General features: G+C 37.0%; 2 protein-coding genes across 2 annotated transcripts; one reads left to right on the forward strand and one right to left on the reverse strand.

Annotated features, from left to right (window-relative positions):
* The first annotated feature begins 1635 nt into the window (after nucleotides 1-1635).
* LOC137742612 (3-deoxy-manno-octulosonate cytidylyltransferase, mitochondrial) lies at nucleotides 1636-4942 on the forward strand. Its single transcript, XM_068482522.2, has 8 exons — nucleotides 1636-2019; nucleotides 2271-2316; nucleotides 2991-3077; nucleotides 3151-3275; nucleotides 3462-3601; nucleotides 3758-3809; nucleotides 3933-4043; nucleotides 4524-4942. The coding sequence occupies exons 1-8, from the start codon at nucleotides 1786-1788 to the stop codon at nucleotides 4614-4616; spliced, it is 888 nt and encodes a 295-aa protein (XP_068338623.2). The 5' UTR covers nucleotides 1636-1785; the 3' UTR covers nucleotides 4617-4942.
* Nucleotides 4943-18004: 13062 nt separating this feature from the next.
* LOC137741380 (uncharacterized) lies at nucleotides 18005-18956 on the reverse strand. The gene is made up of 2 exons (XM_068481097.2): nucleotides 18620-18956; nucleotides 18005-18413 (listed from the first exon to the last, which is right to left on the reverse strand). Exons 1-2 carry the CDS (start codon nucleotides 18896-18898, stop codon nucleotides 18213-18215), a joined length of 480 nt encoding a protein of 159 aa, XP_068337198.2. The 5' UTR covers nucleotides 18899-18956; the 3' UTR covers nucleotides 18005-18212.
* Between the last annotated feature and the right edge of the window lie 1016 nt (nucleotides 18957-19972).

The following is a 19972-nucleotide window of genomic DNA, read 5'->3' on the forward strand; positions in this document are numbered from 1 at the left end:
GAGCACAATGAAAAAATTCTCCACAGTGAGAGCTGAATCAAATTCAACCAAAATCTTCTTGAACCCCTTAATTGTTTCATTTCGAAAAACAAAAAAATAGTGAAAGAAATGAGTGAAAATTTTCATAGGAAAACTAATGAAAAATCTAAATCTTTTTTAGTTTTAATGAAAAATAACAAATAAAGATGTAGTGAATAGTACCAAAAAAAGATAAAAAAGAAAACTAATGAAAAGAGCTTCAATACTTTGGATTTTAACTAAAAACCATCTACAAACTTTATTTAATGGTAAGGACAACAAAAAGAAAAAAAAAAGGCAAAAAAAAAAAAAAAAAAAAAAAAAAAAAACTATGAAAGGAAGCGCGTGCATATATGTGAATTTGATCAATTCCTAACCAAATCCTCCTCTGATTTTAATCACTCACTCACTCTTGACCAATCCCTAATTATTAATATAGTTGTGTAAATATATTATTGACTGTTTTCATTTTAAATTTGAATTGCCTACAGAATTGCCTCATGCATGTGAAGAGGATGAGGGTCGAGTTGTAATGGGGTTATTTGCTAATAAAAAAAACCCGAAAAATGCTTAAAATTTTCGTGCTCTTTGTACTGAAGACAAGGGGATTGGATTATCAGGCTATTCCCTAATTGAAGCAAATTAGAAAGCCTTCAGAGCCTCAGCCCTTACCATTTTTTTCATAAAATGAGAGGGAAGCAGCTGCACTTTAACGGCTCTACATTTCATCGCATTATTCCTATATAATTTCATGTATCAGGGTGGAGATTTCTCAAAAGGCAATGGGACTGGAGGAGAGTCGATTTATGGGGCGAAATTTGCAGATGAGAGCTTCAACTTGAAGCATGTCGGCCCTGGAATATATTCCATGGCAAATTCTAGACCTAATCCTAATGGTTCACAATTCTTCGGGCTGATTTGGTATTGCTGTGTTTTAAAAAAAAGCTGCTTCTGCTGTGCTGTGAGAATAAGCAGCTATGAAATAAAGTAGCAAAGTGTTTGGTAAACTTTTTTGTAAAAGTGCTTTTGAAAAAAAAAAAAAAAGCAGTATTATAGTGTTTGGTAAACTTTTATGTAAAATAGATGTGAAAAAGCCGATTTTTCAAAGTTGGGTTTTGCAGCTTCTTTTATACCAGCTTTTTTCATAATCACCTCAGTACCAAATCAGGCCTTCATTTTCACTGCAATGACCCCGTGGCTTGAAGGAAAGCACGTTGTGTTCGAAACAATTGTTGATGGATACAGTCTTGTTGAGAAAATGAAGGTGGGTTCGAAGAGTGGGGCTAAGTTTTCACAGTGGAATAAGTTTCATAAATAGTGTCATAAATTTTATAAACAGTGCACTATGAGTTCGTGCGTCAGACTTGTTGTTATTTTTATTAAAATTATGTCTTTTTCATTAAAATTTAAGTTCTTTTGTCCTTTTTATTAAAATTTAAAGATTTTTCATTAAAATTTAAGTCTTTTTAATTAAATAAAGTTATAGCATGATTTTTTATTAAAATAAATTTAACCTAAGCTATTTTCATAAAAGATTTTAAAATAAAAATATCATTTTTCGTTAAAAATAAACAATCTCGAAGTGTTTCATTACAACTCCCAAATTTCATTGGGATCGCGGTCCACCCAGGTGAGTTCCAACTTCCAACTTCCATCTACCCCGAACCACCCGTTTAGAACGGGTGAAAAGTATAAATACCCATAAAATCTTACCAGAGAAAACGACAGTTGCTTTCACTCTGTTCAGTGAAATCAAACATCAACCCAATGTCGACGTGCTCGTCGTCGTCCTCCTCTGGATCTTGGAACAGCACAAAGGCATGGATCGTCCACGGAATCGTCGCCGGAGTTGCGGTTGCGGTGGCAATTGGGGCCCGGGTCTACTTGGGTCAGACTAAGAAGTTCCGGAGCCGGGTCGTTGGCATCATACCCGCCCGCTTTGCTTCTTCTCGTTTCCAGGGCAAGCCCCTCGTTCAGATCCTCGGAAAACCCATGATCCAGGTCCCTCAGTTTACCTTAAAAACATATAATTTAATGATGTTTTTCTGAAATCTTTGTTCTGTAAGAAATGTTTCATATCTAGTCTGAAATGGTATTGTTTAATTTTGAATTTGGACATCAATTTCAATGAAATTTGGGAGTTTTAAGCAGTATGGATCTACAGCAGGGTGTGTTAAAAATTAGAAAAAATTGGGATTTTGGTAAATTGTAATCGGGCAACATTTGACATAATTTTTTCTTGGTATTTACAGAGAACATGGGAAAGGGCAAAACTTGCAAGTACACTGGATCGTGTTGGTATGTCTACTCATTTCCATGCGATTTTGGTTTTTCGTGTTTAATCTCAGATTTCTGAGGCATTTCATTAGATCTAGCGGTTTTTTGAGGCATCCAAAACCCCGTGCCGTCATTTGAATTTTAGGCAGCTTATCTCAACTTCTACGAGCTGATTCGATGTGGTACTTGTCCAATTCCCGTATCCATTAAGGGAGTCTTAAGGAAACACTCATGATACTGTTCATGTTTAACGTTAAGAACATTTTTACTCTAAAAAGTCATTTGTATTATTCACTTACAACACATTTTTGTCTTTTTGGTTAAAACTCAAAGTTTTCAAACCTTTTTCATTAGTTTTCCTATCCACTACAAGTAACTTCCTTGACTTTGGTTGAAAGAGGAAGACACTGTATTCCCCAAAGAATAATCACCTTTACAGAGATCTTCGATAACCAAAACAACCTCAAGTGACTTAGGTTGATTTAAATAGACCAGACGTGATAAGATTTGGTTCAATCTTCTATACTTTTAATACCTAAGTGACCTTTCGTTTTAGGCTTAACGCTTACATCCTCTTGATGTCATTAAGTGTTTCTTAATGCCGATGAGAGTGATAAAAAGGCTTCATGAAATTTTGTGACGTGAACTCTCTCTATGTATATGTCTGAAACCTTATTTTACCTTCCTTTGTGTAGTTGTGGCAACAGATGACGAGAGGATTCGAGAATGTTGTCACAGTTTTGGAGCTGATGTCGTAATGACCTCAGAATCCTGCCGGAACGGTATACACCTTTTTCAGATTAATTATATAATTGCTTTTTACGGTAGCTTATATTCTTTTTTATGAACTTAAAGGTACCGAGCGTTGTTCTGAAGCAATTGAGAAGCTCAAGAAGAATTATGATATAGTTGTCAATATTCAAGGGGATGAGCCTCTTATTGAACCTGAGATAATAGACGGAATTGTTAAAGCTTTGCAGGTAACTAATTTCTCCTTTTTTCCATGATTTTGCCCCTTCAGATGTGACTGCCACCATAGGAAGAATAAATCGACGTTGGCATTCTGCTATTTTCGATTTTCAACAATTCTTCTCCTTCAGCCGTTTAATTTCATTTCTAATGTGATGACGTATTTCGGTATTTAATGGATGTTTTAATCTTGTCAGGAAGCTCCAGATGCAGTGTTTAGCACTGCAGTCACGTCATTACAACTTGAAGATGCATGGGATCCAAATCGAGTGAAATGTGTGGTGGATAATAGTGGTTATGCCATCTATTTTTCAAGGGGGCTGATTCCATTTAACAAGTAAGCTTATGCTTATCTGTTTTTGTTTCTTGTGTTTATCGGTTTGCACACGAGATTTTCTTTTCTCATGAAACTATTTATTTCGTGGTGAATGAAAAAAGTTAGAACTTGTTTTCTGGTTGTTTGCAAGACTTGACTAATTGTCCTCTGATAAAGGTCAGGAAAGGCAAATCCACAGTTTCCCTATTTGCTTCATCTAGGAATTCAGGTATTAAATTGACATTGTACTTTGATAAATTGTGCATGGTTATTTGTGGTTGTAAGTTATTTTATACCACTTGTATTGGCTTTTAACTTGTGAGCTTATTATTCTCCGTTCCTGAGTTTTCAGAGCTACGATACAAAGTTTCTAAAGATATATCCAGAACTTCAACCTACTCCTTTGCAACTAGAAGAGGATCTGGAGCAGCTTAAGGTCCTTGAAAATGGGTATAAGATGAAGGTACAAAAAGATCCGTTCTTCCCGACTCGCATCTCATTGCAATGCTTTCTTGTTCAATTCTGTTGATCTTACTCGTTTTATCTTTGCGTTGTTTTGTGGTATGTTCATTCTGTTTGTATTCAAGTCATATTTGACATTGATGCAGTCATCAAAATTGATTTAATGAATTTAACCATGCCATTTCATGGGTATGAAGTCCTTTATCTCGGCGGCATGAGCATTAAACATCATACATGTAGCTTGCGATGATTTAATAAGCTAGTTCGTCAAAATGCTATCAATTTAATTTCATGGAACTCTCAAACACTACTACCTCAGTCCAATAGGGAAAAGAATTGGAATTTCATATATTTGCCTGAGGTAGTTGATCTCCTCAAATACGGGGTATAAAAATCAAACGTCCCAGGATGTAGAATACCTGGACGGGTTCTTTTGCTTAAATGTGGATGTCCAAAAGTTCAAATGGTTCTACGTTTGTAGGTGATTAAAGTTGACCATGAGGCTCATGGTGTTGACGCCCCTGAAGATGTTGAGAAGATTGAATCTCTAATGCGCGAAAGGAACTTGTCTTAGGAGTTCCTAGTTTGCAGCAGTAAATCAGACCACGGAAAAGAGTATGTCTTCTGTACACTCGTAATTATTGTGATTGTAGCTGTTAAGTTTTCTAAGGGGTTTGCCGGCATGCAGCCGAGTTTTTGCAAATCCTTTTGTATATTAACAGTGAATTATTACCAGTCATTCCTTGTGGATCTGTTTGTCTCTTCCACTGATAATTTGGTATCCATAGCCGAAAGTTTAGGATTCTTTATTGTTTATAAGTTGTATTTTTATGATGTTTATCATATGAATTAATGTGTATTACTATTATGTGACATAATTGAAGGATTAAATTTTGTTCACATCTCTCTCATTCCCTCCACCTTTTGTACTCTTTTTTTTCTTTACAGCAAGTCCACCCCTAAAAAAATGCACCAGCACCTAGCCCATTTAATTCACTCAGTGAACAGTAATAGACCCCAATGAACAGTAATAGGTCAGAGGCATCTTCACCTCTAAAAAATGCGCTGGCACAAATGATCTCTACCCTTACAAAATGTGTTGGCACCCAACCCATTTAAAATATTATTAATTTTTTTATAAAATAATAAATAAATAAATAGTTTTAATTTTTTAAGAAATTACATAAAGTACTAAAAATAAATAAGAAATTACATAAAGTACTAAAAATAAAAACGAAATTACATAAAGTACTAAAAATAAAGACGAAATTACATATAAGAACTAAAAAGTAAAGACGAAATTAATTAAAGTAGTACAAATAAATAAGAAATTATACATAGTTTGTGGATCTAGGATATGTGGTGCTAGGATCTTTGTAGTTAGAACCCCCTCGACTTGTTTCCGCGTCTCTTGCACGCCTCCTTCGCACCACGTCTTTTTTTTTTGATGTCCAAAGATATTTTGAATTCGAAAACAGTCCTACTAGAGATTTGTTTATAGTGTCACAATCTGCTTGAGCTATCCTTTATTCTCTAAGCATCTCGTTTTCTCGATTAAGTGTTTTTCTAATCCTCTTGTTTTCTCGATTAACTATTTCTATATATCTCTCAGCCGTCGCATCATGTCTTTCAGTATCTGCTAATATTACTGCCATAATAGATGTTTTTTCCTCATCTCTAGCTGCTTCTTGCGTCATGTTTAGTTCACCTTGGCAAGCAAGTTCGTACATATATTTTGTGTAGTCATTTTTGGAAGAACACCTTTTTTTCTTTGCCGCCTTTTTACCTTGAGGCCTAAGGGACTGACGAGTCGGCTGGTTTTCGGCACTTCTTCTAGTGTCCCTTCTGTCTCTTCAAATGTGCCGCCTTCTTGTTCGGCTGTGTCTACTTCTAGCAAACTGTGTAGACCCATGTCATGCATGACAACTTCTGGACCGATTGCCACAATTCTGTATCTGGGGCAATCTTTGACAATTTGCCAACATTCCCGTTTGCTGAATGATTTGTTGTGGTTCTTCTTCGCATTGTATTGTGTTTGTAGTGTCTATAAATGTGGGATAAGACTGTTATAAAATGTGGGTGTAATACAAATAAATAAATTAATGATCCGTTAAACTTGTCCCACAACGCAGATTACCGGAAACATGAGAGATAGTGGTTTTCCAACAAGTAAAGGATGCGTTGAGTTTAATGACCTTGAATACTTCTGGCGCATTTTCCATGAGTAGTGTGAACCCAACATTCACACAACGTAACATCTTCGATGAGCTTCCACAGTCATTTTTTTCTCCCAAAAATTATATGAAAGCTTTGGTAGAAAATGTTGAAAATATTGAAATGTGATGTAAGGTGGAAGATGTCACATCTCGGCCTGGGCTCCCACCACATTCCGGGCCTGCTCTACCATTGTAACACAATATTGTCAGCTTTGGGCCCCGATCACGCCATCACGGTTTTGTTTTTGGGAACTCACACGAGAACTTTCCAGTGGGTCATCCATCATGGGATTGCTCTCACGCGAACTCGCTTAACTTTGGAGTTCCCATGGAACCCGAAGCCAGTGAGCTCTCAAAAGGCCTCATGCTAGGTAGATATGAGAATATACATATAAAGCTTACATGATTCACTTCCCTGGGCAATGTGAGATGTTACAATAATATACTAACCAATAGCTCATCAACATGCTAGTTAATAGTTCATCAACATGCTAGCCAATAACTCAATAAGTATACCTGCACACGAGTTTGAACCACCTAAAGTGGTCTGTACGACAAGACTGAATGTAAATAAATACGTTTAAGTGCTACGATCACGTGAAGATTGCGAATAATCGCGGGTCACCTACGAGTCGGAACCACCTATTGTGGTATGTACAGCAGGACTGTGCACCTACTTTGGATCCAAGGTGAGTGTAAGGTGCGGGAGGTGAACATCACGTGAAGGAATGTACCTTGGCCATAGGCGGGAGCACTAACACCGAGGTGCAGGTTTATGAGCGCTCAATACATCTCAATTAACATGTACGACTCATAGGCAACCTGTACGACAGTGTCGGAGTTGCCTATCATTGCAACCTGTATAAGGTCGGAGTTGCCTAAAGTATAAATATAGTCATGCCATAACTCGATCATTTCAAGTAACACCATAAACTTACCTAAACTTACATGTGCATCCTGCGTTCCTCTTCGCACTTCAAAGCATTCACAGTAATTCTTTACAGATAATATACATATGGATATGTCATGATACAATCTAATACCCAACCATATCATTGCATTTACCAGTATATATATATATATATATATATATATATATATATATATATATATATATATAACATAGCAAAATATGCATAATCTGTAATACCCTACTCCCAAATTATTTATTTCTGGAATAATTATCGGGAACAAGTCCAACTAAATATTAGTTTAATTCACCATCATTATTTACGATTCTTTACTTTACTCTCTCAATGTCTCACACATTGATTTATGACCAACATTTAACCAACAAAAACATAAGGTTAAATCTCACATTTCCACCAACTTCCTTCACATTGCTCAATTTCCCAAATAAGACTTTTGTCTCAAATATATTATGGCTGCATCTAGTGTCTCGTTAGACTACCTACATACCCTAAACAAGAATCAAACCATTCATATTTCATAATAGTACTTCAAGCATTCACATTAATTATATGAATGTAATATACCTAAATCAATTTAAAAGTGTCGATGGAACTATCAATAATATGTACGATAAAAAGAAAAGATCCACTCACCTGGAGTCCATGCTATGATTCTCTAGCACACGCATCGAGACATCCCAAATGATTGGCGCCTGTGATCAATTATCGAATCACATCTCAGAACTCTTATCAATAGAATACATAATTCACGTAAAACACATCCTTAAAGATATTCTAAAATAGTTCGAGACTCATTGACCACAAGTAAACCGTCGATCAAAGATCGACGGGGAGGTCTACAACCTTGTATAACTCGACCCGGAAGATCCGCATATCAGATTTCCAATCCGAAACTCCCAAAGATCTACAATATGTTTCTAGAATAACTTATTAAAATTTCATTACAATCCAACGGTCGAATCTCTGCTAATTGCCAAAAACCAAGTGGCGGTTAACATTTATTTTACTAACTTCTAAATCCAATTCGTGAAGATTTGTACTTCGGATTCCTGATCCATGAATTCCTATGCTCTTTAAATATTACGTATTATAATGTATCCAAGTTTGGTGACGATCCAACGGTCGGATCGTCGATTCACATTTTTATCAAGTAACGTATCGTAACGAATTTAGGTTTCGACGATCAACCTACGTCATTCAAATATCAAAACTGAATTCAAGACATTCGACATAGCCTAAAAATAGCATTGGCGGCCCACTGGCTACGCGTCGCTGTGGGTGGCGGTCGGCCGTCCTGACTCGCCGGAAAATCCAACTATTTTCAAAAGTTCTCAAACTTTCTAGAAATGAAGATCTCAGTGAGTGGAGCAACTTTCATACCTGCCACGAAGTCCAAAAATGGACAGAAGATGGTCAATTTTACCCACAAAGCCGGCGGTGACTAAAACTTTCCAGCGTCGATTCGTCGTTTACGGTGGACCAACGGGCTCAAGGTTGGTTGGGATTTTCTCTTGGGATGATGGGCTACAAAGCCTAAATGGTGGCATTGGTCATCGCTTTGCCGTTTTGCCGGAAAATAAAAAAGGGTGGCCGGGGCACCGTGAGAACCATCAAATTTCGTGGCCTCAAACCACCACTTACAGAAGTTAATCAAAGTGGTTCTTGGGTGGATTTTGTAAAGGGGAATGAGAGCTTCAAGATGGTGGGGGTGGCGTCGAAAAACTCTATCGGAGTTGGTCGAAATCGACTTTGGAAGGTGGGTGGTCGTGGAGGTGTACGGACGGAAAATCTACGGGAAAAGCTCATAGCTTTTTCCCTTTTTTATTTTTTATTTTTTCTCTTTCTGATTTCTGATTGGGCTGCTGCCTTTTTCTTATTTTTCATCTAATTGGTCCTTAAACTTTTACTTAACTCTCAATAACCAACTTCAAACGTCCATAACTATACTGTTATAATCCAGACTCATAAACGGTTTTCGCCTATGCGTTCGCACCAACGAGTACTACGAGGATATGCTAAAAGAATAAGTCATACGTCTCTCTAGACGATGGTCAACAGTTTTGTTTCTGGGAACTCACAGTAGAACTTCCCAATGGGTCACCCATCTTGTGATTGCTCTCGCGCGAACTCGCTTAACTTCGGAGTTCCCATGGAACCCGAAGCCAATAAGCTCCCAAAAGGCCTCGTGCTAGGTAGAGATGAGAATATACATATAAGGCTTACATGATCCACTCTCCTAGACGATATGGGATGTTACAATCTACCCCCTAGGGGCCCGACGTCATCGTCGGCACACCACAGCCAGGGTTAGGCTCTGATACCAAATTGTCATATTCCGGCCCGGGGTCCATCATATCCCAGGCCCGCTCCACCACCGTAGCACGATATTGTCCGTTTTAGGCCCCAACCACGTCTTCATGGTTTTGTTTCTAGGAACTCACACGAGAACTTCCCACTGGGTTACCAATCATGGAATTGCTCTCGCGTGAACTCGCTTAACTTCGAAGTTCCCATGGAATCCGAAGCCAATGAGCTTCCAAAATGCCTCGTACTAGGTAGAGATGAGAATAAACATATAAGGCTTACAGGATCCACTCCTCTGGATGATGTGGAATGTTACAATACGTTTGAAGTTGGTTATTGAGAGTTAGTTAAAAGTTTAAGAAGGATCAATTAGATGAAAAAAAAAGAAAAGAAAAGGGCAACAGCCCAATCAGAAATCAGAAAAAAAAAATAATAAAATAAAAATAAATAAAAAAATAAAAAAAAGTAAAAAAGCTGAAAGCCTTTCTCGTGGGTTTTCCGTCCGTACACGTCTACAACCACCCATCTTCCAAGGCCGATTCCGGCCAACTTCGATGGAATTTTTCAATGCCACCACCACTATCTTGAAACTCTCATTCCCCTCTACAAAATCCACCCAAGAACCACTTTGATTAACCTCTGTATATGGTGGTTTGAGGCCACGAAATTTGATGGTTCTCACGGTGCCCTGGCCATCCCTTTTGATTTTCCGACAAAGCAATGACCAATGCCACCACTTGGGTTTTGTAGCCCATCATCCGAGGAGCAAATCCCAACCAACCTTGACCCCGTTGGTCCACCGTAGACGACGAATTGACGCTAGAAAGTTTTAGTCACCGCCGGTTTTGTGGGCAAAATTGACCATCTTCTGTCCACTTTTAGACTTCATGGTAAGTATGAAAGTTGCTCAACTCATTGATATCTTCATTTCTGTGAAGTTTGAGAATTTTTGGAAATAGTTGGATTTTTCTGCGAGTCGGGGCGGCCGACTGTCACCCACGGTGGCCAGTGGGCTGCCAATGCTATTTTTAGGCTATGTCGAATGTCTTGAATTCAATTTTGATATTTGAATGACGTAGGTTGATCGTTGAAACCTAAATTCGGTACGATACATTACTTGATAAAAATATGAATCGACGATCCGACCGTTGAATCGTCACCAAACTTGGATACATTATAATACGTAATATTTAAAGATCATAGGGATTTATGGATCGAGAATCCGACGTACGGATCTTCCCGAATTTGATTTGTAAGTTAGTAAAATAAATGTTAACCGCTAGTTGGTTTTGGGCAATTGACGGAGATTCGACCGTTAGATCGTAATGAAATTTTAATATGTTATTCTAGAAACATATTGTGGATCTTTGGGTGTTGAGGATTGGAAATCTGATATGCGGATCTTCAAGGTCGAGTTATACAGGATTGTAGATCTTATCGTCGATCTTTGATCGACGGTTGACTTGTGGTCAATGGGTCTCAAACTATTTTAAATTGTCGTTGAGGATGTGTTTTAGGTGAATTACGTATTCTATTGATAGGACTTCCGAGATGTGATTCGATAACTGGTCACATGCACCAATCATTCGGGATGCCTCGATGCGTGCGCTAGAGAATCATAGCTTGGATTCCAGGTGAGTGGATCTTTTCTTTTTATGGTACATATTATTGATAGTTCCATCGACACTTTTAAATTGATTTAGGTATATTACCTTCGTATAATTAATGTGAATGCTTGAAGTACTATTATGAACTACGAATGGCTTGATCTCTGTTTAGGGTTCGTAGGTAGTCTAACGAGATGTTAGATGCAGCCATAATATATTTGAGACAAAAGCCTTATTTGGATAATTGAGCAATGTGAAGGAAGTTGGTGGAAATGTGAGATTTAACCTTTGTTTTTTGTGGTTAAATGTTGGTTATAAATCAATGTGTGAGGCATTGAGAGAGTGAAGTAAAGAATCGTAAATAATGATGGTGAATTAAACTAATATTTAGTTGGACTTGTTCCCGATAATTATTCACGAAATAAATAGTTCGGGAGTGGGGTATTACAAATTATGCATATTTTGTCATGTTATATATATATATATATATATATATATATATATGTATATGTATATATATGTATATGTATATATATATGTATATGTATATATATGTATATGTATATACTGGTAAATACTATGATATGGTTGAGTATTAGATTGCATCATTACATATCCATATGTATACTAACTGTAAGGAATTACTATGAATGCTTTGAAGTGCGAAGAGGAACGCATGATGCACATGTAAGTTTATGATGTTACTTGAAATGATCGAGTTATGGCATGACTATATTTATACTTTAGGCTACTCCGACCTTGTTGTACAAGTTGCAATGATAGGCAACTCCGACACTATCGTACAGGTTGTATATAAGTCGTACATATTATGTTAAGATGCATTGAGAGCTCATAAACCTGCACCCTGGTGTTAGTGTTCATGTCCGTGGCCAGGGCACAGTTTTTCACGTGATGTTCACCTTCTGCATCTTACGATCACCTTGGATCCAAGGTAAGTGCACAGTTCTGTTGTACAGACCACAATAGGTGGTTCCGACTCATAGGTGACCCGCGATTATTCGCACAGTTTTCACGTGATCGTAGCATTTTAGGGTATTTATTTAAACTCAGTCCTGTCGTACAGACCACTTTAGGTGGTTCCGACTCATGTGCAGGTATACTTATTGAACTATTAGCTAGCATGTTGATGAGCTATTAGCTAGTATGTTATTGAGCTATTGGCTAACATCTTATTGTTGGCTAGCATGTTATTGAGCTATTGGCTAGCATGTTGATGAGCTATTAAATAACATGTTATTGAGCTATTGGCTAGCAGGTTGATGAGCTATTGGTTAGCATGTTATTGAGCTATTGGCTAGCATGTTAATGAGTTATTGGCTAGTATGTTGATGAGTTATTGGTTTAGCCGTACATGCCACAATAGGTGAATCCTGCTGACAAACCATTTCATATTAATTTATTTCACCTGGGTTACTTATTTTTGTTAAGATATTTGACACATGGCCAACTATCATAATTCTAACTGATGTGCTTTTTTTATATATATATTTTTTTTTTGGGGGGGGGGGGGGGGGGGGGGGGTGGTGACGTGGATTATTGATCTCTGGATCGGACGATCTATGGATGTCAAATTCAAAAAAATTTTACCGTTAGAAATCCAACAATCTAGAAAGCTTGTGAAATCTCGCTTCTGGATTTCATTGTTATAATCTGCGTATTTGTATTATTGAGAATTTATATTAATTTATTTGAATTTAGATTTTAATTAAACTAGTTACGAAGTTGAAGTTTGGAAATTAATTATTTAAAAACCATAGAACTTTCGAGGTCACATTTTATATTTTTGAATAGAGCTCGATCTCACGAACGCGTAAGCGTAAACCATTCGTGAAATGGAGTTATAACGAATGAGTTATTAACGTTTAAAGATAAGGATATTTTGGTAATTTTCTTCAATTTGAAAGGCTCCAGATTTCTGGAGCAAAGATCTGTGAAGCCACGTATGTGGCAGGGATTGAAGGAAAGAAGAGAAAGGAAAAAGATGGACAGCTGGGATTAAAAGGAGAGGAGAGAAAAGGAGGGATTAGGTGGCTGCTAAACCTGGCAATTTCTTACACGACCTGTTAACACGACACGTAAACGACACGAAAATAACGGATTTCGGATCAACATGATAACTAATCGGGTCATTATCGGGTCACACGATAATAACCCGTTAATAACGAGTCTTTAACAGGTTTATACGAGAGTGACACGTGGGTAACTTGTTTCAACACGATAAGAAAAATGTTATTTTGATGATTTTAATTTTTTAAACTACCAAAAAAAACTTACTATGAAATGCAATAGATATAATGAATATGTATATATTGTTTATTAATTATTATTCTATATAAATTTTAAAATTTAAGTTTTATTTATTTATTTATTTTTATAGTATATTATATGTAAAGATTAAGATTAAAAATCATAAAACACATTAAAAATAAAAATATCAAGTAATTTAAAAATACCAAACACATAAAAAAATTATAATAATTAATTTACATGTGCTAAAAATATGAAAAAATATGCAAACGCTCGTAGTCGCATCCTCTACGTTTTGAGGATGGGTATATGATCGTTTAAATTTTTAAAACCATAAAAACTCTCATCAATAGTATTTTTAAGGGAGTTCAAAATAAACAAAATTCATAATCATTAATGTATAAGTATGAAAGATGTGAAAGCATAATAAACGTTCACAATTGCATCCTCAACGCTTAGACGATGGTTACATGGTCGTTTAGATTTTTAAAACCCTTCAAATCTCATGAACAATGTTTTTTATTTGAGTGCAAAATTAATAATAATTATTGTAGAAGTGTGAAAAATGTAATCACTCGTAATGAAAAGGTTTACAACTTTCATGAAGGGGTCAACTTCGAAATTTAGTATGTACATACTAATTTAGTATTATGTTTTACATATTTTTGGGTCAAATTATGTTTTTCATTTTAATTTTTATTGATTTAAAATATATTTTTCTTAACGGGTAACGGGTCGTGTCATATTACCTGATAATATTAACGGGTTGATTTCGGGTTGGGTCATATTACCCGTTTACTTTAACAGGTATTACATGACACGACCCGTTAAGTTATCGAGTATGACACGAAAACGACACGAACACAAGAAACATGACACGAATGTCAGGTCTAGTTGCTGCCCAAGGATAAAAGGGAGAAGGGAGGGGAAATGAGGGGGAGAGAAGGAGGGGATTATCCCCAACCCGTTTCCCCTTTTTGCCAACTCGACTCGACCAACGGAAACAATGGTTTCCGGTGCTTTCTCTGGCCGAATTTCGACGAATCATGCGGAGAAACGACCTGGAAACTATTCCACGTTCCTTCCTTTTCCATATTCATCCAAAAATTGATGGGTTTTGGCCTTGATTTCTCCTAGAACACGTTGACGGGTTCGTTGGGGGTGTGGCGGCGATTAACTAAATTTGTAGGTACCACCGTCGAGTACCACCATCATTCAACTCATTTTGGTCCCAGGAACAAACCCCAAACATATTTTGGGGCGATGGAACACCGGAATGATCGAATCGAAGTGGACCTTTTTTAGGGTTTCCAGCAAATCAAAGGACTTTCAAAGGGTTTCCTGGTTGAATTGGACTTCGGCCCAGGTATGAAAGTTGTTCCTATCATTGAACTCTACTTGCCTGTAAAATTTGGTAATTTTTAGAGTTCAAAAATTTGGGTTTTCGTTCGCTGGAAACTGCCACTGGCGGCAGCACGTGTGGCGGCGTGTGCGGTGGTGTGTGGCCAGTGGGCTGCCGATGTTATTTACACTAAATTGATATCCTGATATTTGAATTGATATCCGTATGACGTGGTTGATTGTTTGAACTTAGTTTCATTACGATACATCACTTGATCATTGTATGAATCGACGATCCGACCGTTGAATTGTCACCAAACTTTGATACATTATAATATGTAATATTTGAGGACATAGGAACTGGCAAAGCGAGAATCTGTCGAACGGATCTTCCCGAATTGGATTTGTAAGTTTGTAAAATAAAATGTTGACCTCCACTTAAATTTGTGATTGGCAGGGATCCGACTTTCGGATTGTAGTGAGATTTTAGTATGTTATTCTAGAAGTATAATGTGGATCTTGAAAAGTTACAGATCAGAAATCTGATAAGCAGATATTTCAGTTTAGATATCTAGGGTTATGGACCCTATTGTTGACCTTGATCAATGGTTGTCTTTTCAGTCAATTAGTATGAGTTCTTCTAGCGTGTTGCCGATCTTAGAGTGCGATTGAGATTCTATGGAGCTTGATGGGCTCATCGTGATGACGTGTCTCCTTTACATAATGATGGCATTATATGGTGATATGCTTGTTTATTTTATGTGATTTGACTTGTGTATTGAACTTGTTGTGGAATGTGTGGTTTGATTTGTATGATTGGCTTGATGTGATGAAATGTGAGGGCTAGTAGTGGACCATTAACCCATTGTCATGGGGATTGTTGCTTCGACACATGGTTCACATCTTGTTTCCTTATTTCACTTTTGTTTCGTTCAGCCTTTCTAAATTAAGTACTTGGTTCTTGTATTGTTTCTTCGAGCCATTGTTATTTCCCTTGGCCTTCCACTCGGTTCCTTTGAGTGATCCGGAACTGGGTATCCACTAGGGTTCCGTTGAGAGGTTTGGTTCCTTGTTCCATCTGGATTCCATTGAGTGATGGTTTGGAATCCCTTCTATTTCGCGATTCCATTAAGTGATGGTCCGAAATTGTATCTTGGTTAGGATTCCGTTGAGTGATGGTTTGGAATCCCTTCTATTTCGTGATTCCGTTGAGTGATGGTCTGGAATTGTATCGAGCTTGTATTTCATTGAGTGGTTCTATATGCATTGTTCTCCGCGATTCTGTTGAGTGATGGTTCGGAATCGTATCCACTCAGATTCCGTTGAGTGATAGTCCAGAATCCCTTCTACTTCGCGATTTCGTTGAGTGGTCCGGAATCCCTTTGGTGTCTTGGTTCCGTTGAGTGGTCCAAAATCGCATCATTTGACTTGTTGGTTTCTTGGATTTGATTTCAACTTAAGAGATGTAGGCTTCAGCCGAACTGTGTCGCTCTAGCCCTGCATTTTAGTGTATTGTACGTATTATTATTTGGTGTGATTATTGGATGCTGTTGGATGTAATTGTTATGATTATAATAAACCGTTGACCAATGTGGCTATAGATTATTATTGTGCTTCATCGATTGTTCCTTGAGATGCTGCATGCGCTGAATTGTGTATTATGTTGAGACATGGCGATTTATGTAATGAATATTCCAGTGTAGTGAAATGATGAACTACGAATGACTTGATCCCTATTTAGGGTACGTAGGTAGTTTAACGAGGAGGTTAGATGCAGCCATAAAGCATACGAAAAATTATTACACAGTTGGATCTTGAGTTATGCCTTGTACATATCCCAGAGGCAGGATCTGTTAGATATACAGATGTTAGATGATGTCACGCGTCGATCTTGAATGTATGTCGGGTTCGGGGGGTGACAAAACTAGCCGTTGGAAATCCAACGACCCAGAACCAAACATGTGGCCTCCCCATCAGAGCCCTTAGTGCGCCTGCGCTAGCGGGCCACCCCACGTTTTCTTGTCGAGACTCGCAGCCACCCACGCGTGTTTCGTACGCACCTGGTGCAAAAAAAAAAAAAAAAATTAAAATGCCCTGCGACGTCACGCTAGCGTCAGCATGACATCAATTGGGTCGTCCCATAGCTCAGTCCATTTTGGACTAGCCTAAAGACCAGCTTGGGTTGGGTGCCTCCTATCTATTGGGTTGGAGGGGATTGGCTTGGTGCCGGGCTATTAATTGTGCTGGGTGCCGGCCTAAAAGTCTTTGGTGAACTTGCTCTTAGTTATTGGATCAAATAGTTCAAAAGAGAATCCGCGGAGGAATTGAATGTCAACGGAGACTGCAGAAATCACTCTCCTATGCAATAGAATTTGGGAAAACAAGAAGATAGAAAAATTAGGAAACATGGATCCAACGGGAGTGAGTAAACCAGGACGCAAACTTCCAAAGGTAATAGTGTGATGGACAAGAGTAGGAGACAGTTAAGGACTAGTCAAACAAACAGAAGAAATTGATCAAAATATTGATTAATTAACAATTCTAATATAATATATATATATATATATATATATATATATATATAAACAAAGCCAGAAGAGCAGAGATCAATTTTGGGAAGATGAGAGAGAGAGAGAGATACTACTGGGGAGTGGAGACGGATTTCTGAGCTGTCAATTCGTGTTTGCGTGTAGTTATATGGAATTTGCAGACTGAAATTGTCTCTCTCTAATCTTTCTTTACAGAATGTAATGGAAAAGACCCTTGATTTGGCTTCTCAATCAAACACCAAATCTCTCTCTCTTTCTCTCTCTCATAATCTTATATTGTGTACCTGCCTTACCGTGCGATCAAAAAATTCCCACGAAAAGTGGCCAATGTTATGATTTTATACGTCATTCACATGCTAATTCTGTCAAAAAAAATAGACAAAATCAAGTCATCATGCTTAAAATGAATGGAATTTTAATGAAAAATTTCTAATACTATTTATTTTAATAAAAAATTATATTTTTACATTAAAAAATCAATTCTGATATTATTTGTTTTATCTTTTATTTTGTCCTTATCGTTAAAATTCAAAATTTTCAAATTATATTTATTAGTTTTCATTAAAATGAAATGATGAGTAAACTACATGTTTAAAATTACGAAATTAATATTTACATGAATGTCTCTCCTGAACTACATGGACTGAAAATCGAAACTTTTTTATTATTATATACAACCGATATTGGGGGATGACAGACGACAAGCCTCTCATCCAAAAAGTAAGAACTTTATATCCTAACAAAAAACCCCAAAATGAGCAAATTAAAGTTGATAAAAATTAAAGAGAGCCAGTAATTAAGCACCCTTCTTGTATGCAAAGCTCAAAGATGATCACTACATCATCTTGTTTTTTTTTAAAGAAAAATAAAAGAAATGAAAATATATTGGTACATGCTAGTCAAAGTAGGAGAGTAATCACAACTAACACGTATCGCGCGTCAACACAAAATTTTCAACAAAGACTCAAAGTTGAAGGCTTTGCTTCTTGTGGTGGTTGTGGTTCCGGGACCAACTGGACCTCCGTTTTGAAGAGAAGCACCGACAGCGAGTCGACAGAGAAATACACGAACCCACCAGCTGAGTGAGTCACGAAGGATCCAAAACTCGTCCCCACCACGCAGTGCCACGCCGGTCCATACACCGAGTCAAACTCCTACAGTTAATTTTACTTTAATTAACCCAGATTAATTAAACAAATACAAACAATCTAGATTATAGAGAAGACTTATACAATGGTACGTGTAAATTTCTCCTACATGACCTTGTATTATTGGAACACAATGTCACATGACGGTGAACCGTTTACATGCAAGTTGTTCTCTAAAAACAGTGATTGAAAGTAAAGTATCATGCAGGTACCTTTTTGAGAGCTCGGGCAAGGTGAGTTGGGTTGGGACGAGTTTTGGGGTTTGGTGGTGGCTGTAGTGGTGAGTCGATGAGTGACCTGGTGTAGTGGAGAGCATGGTTCTGCATGTGGGCTGGCATGTCGGATGATCTCAAGCGTACGTTGAGGGTGATGGCAGTGGCAGCTAGCTTGATCTGGTCTTGTGGTTCTCGCTGTTGTTGGTTCTGGAATATTTGCATGGCTTGGCCTTGGCCTTGGCTTTCCTTCTCTATGAGTTTCAGAGCTTTTTCCATGTCGTGTAATGAAGAAACGGAAGAAGAAGAATTTTTGAAGTTTGAGAAGAATAGACAAACGAGAAAGGAGGGCAAAAAGAGAGAGGGTTGATGGGGGTTTGAATTTTGACTGAATCTTATAACTGGGAACGAATATGAGAATTTTAGTACAATGATGTACAAACTAAAGGAAATCGATGAAAATTAAATTAGGTGGAAGTGCTTTTAAAATGAATGAAAGTGTTATTTATGAAAATATTTTTAGAACTAATATTTAGTAAAAATATATGAATCCTGGAAAAACATTTAAAATGTTTCTTATAAAAAGCACATAATTAATATTTCTTGCATGAAACATTTTTAGTGTTTTTGGAACAAAAAAACATTTTCTCTAACAGCGTTTTTAGTCACTTTGAAAGCACTTCCAAATGAGTCTATAGTGTTTGGAGTGAAGATGATTAATCACACACGTTATTTATTCGCTTACACATTTAATTTAATTTATTTTAATTAATTTGAACTAAAAAAAAGTAATGCTAGAAAGATCAAATTTCGTAAATCAAATAATGCATATGTTGATAATTAAATTATTATATAAGTGTTGATTAACATGCATTGCCGTTTTACTTCTGATACTAACAAACAAAACTCCACACACCTTTTAAATTGTTTTTCACAAGCTTCGATAGGATTTGTAGTTCAGCATGAGAAAAATAATTATTTATACTCCTCTTTATGCAATTCTTTTGTTGTTTTTATTCGCTAATTTTCTTGTTTTATTCCAAACAAAGAACATAACAAAAGAAAAGAATGCAAGTGGTAAAAATTAGCGGCGAAAATCACTCTTAATAAATAAATACAATTATTTGGTTTGAAAATGTTAGGACAAGTCTCATACTTCAGTGTTTATCTTAATCATCCATGCTTATGAGACCCGTGAAGCACCCAACAAGCTCAAATACAAGACTAATGCTGAAGTCAAAAGGACTATTGTTTTTATAAATTAAATCACTAATTGTGGTTAGTTTTTTGGTAAAAGTTAATTGTGGTTACTTTGACAAGTCATGCACTGAGGGTCCTGCTGAATCTGCTACC

The sequence above is a fragment of the Pyrus communis genome, chromosome 11 (genome assembly GCF_041283825.1).
Source record: "Pyrus communis isolate YQ-2024b chromosome 11, ASM4128382v1, whole genome shotgun sequence".
Classification (NCBI taxonomy): domain Eukaryota; kingdom Viridiplantae; phylum Streptophyta; class Magnoliopsida; order Rosales; family Rosaceae; genus Pyrus; species Pyrus communis.

What these genes read in the sequence shown, in the direction of transcription:
- LOC137742612 (XM_068482522.2), top strand. Translation starts at nt 1,786, where the DNA reads ATGTCGACGTGCTCGTCGTCGTCCTCCTCTGGATCTTGGAACAGCACA. An exon ending in CTCAGAATCCTGCCGGAACG is followed by an intron (nt 3,078 to 3,150) that starts GTATACACCTTT and finishes ATGAACTTAAAG; the next exon opens with GTACCGAGCGTTGTTCTGAA. An exon ending in TGCTTCATCTAGGAATTCAG is followed by an intron (nt 3,810 to 3,932) that starts GTATTAAATTGA and finishes CTGAGTTTTCAG; the next exon opens with AGCTACGATACAAAGTTTCT.
- LOC137741380 (XM_068481097.2), bottom strand. Translation starts at nt 18,898, where the DNA reads ATGGAAAAAGCTCTGAAACTCATAGAGAAGGAAAGCCAAGGCCAAGGC. An exon ending in TTGCCCGAGCTCTCAAAAAG is followed by an intron (nt 18,414 to 18,619) that starts GTACCTGCATGA and finishes AATTAACTGTAG; the next exon opens with GAGTTTGACTCGGTGTATGG.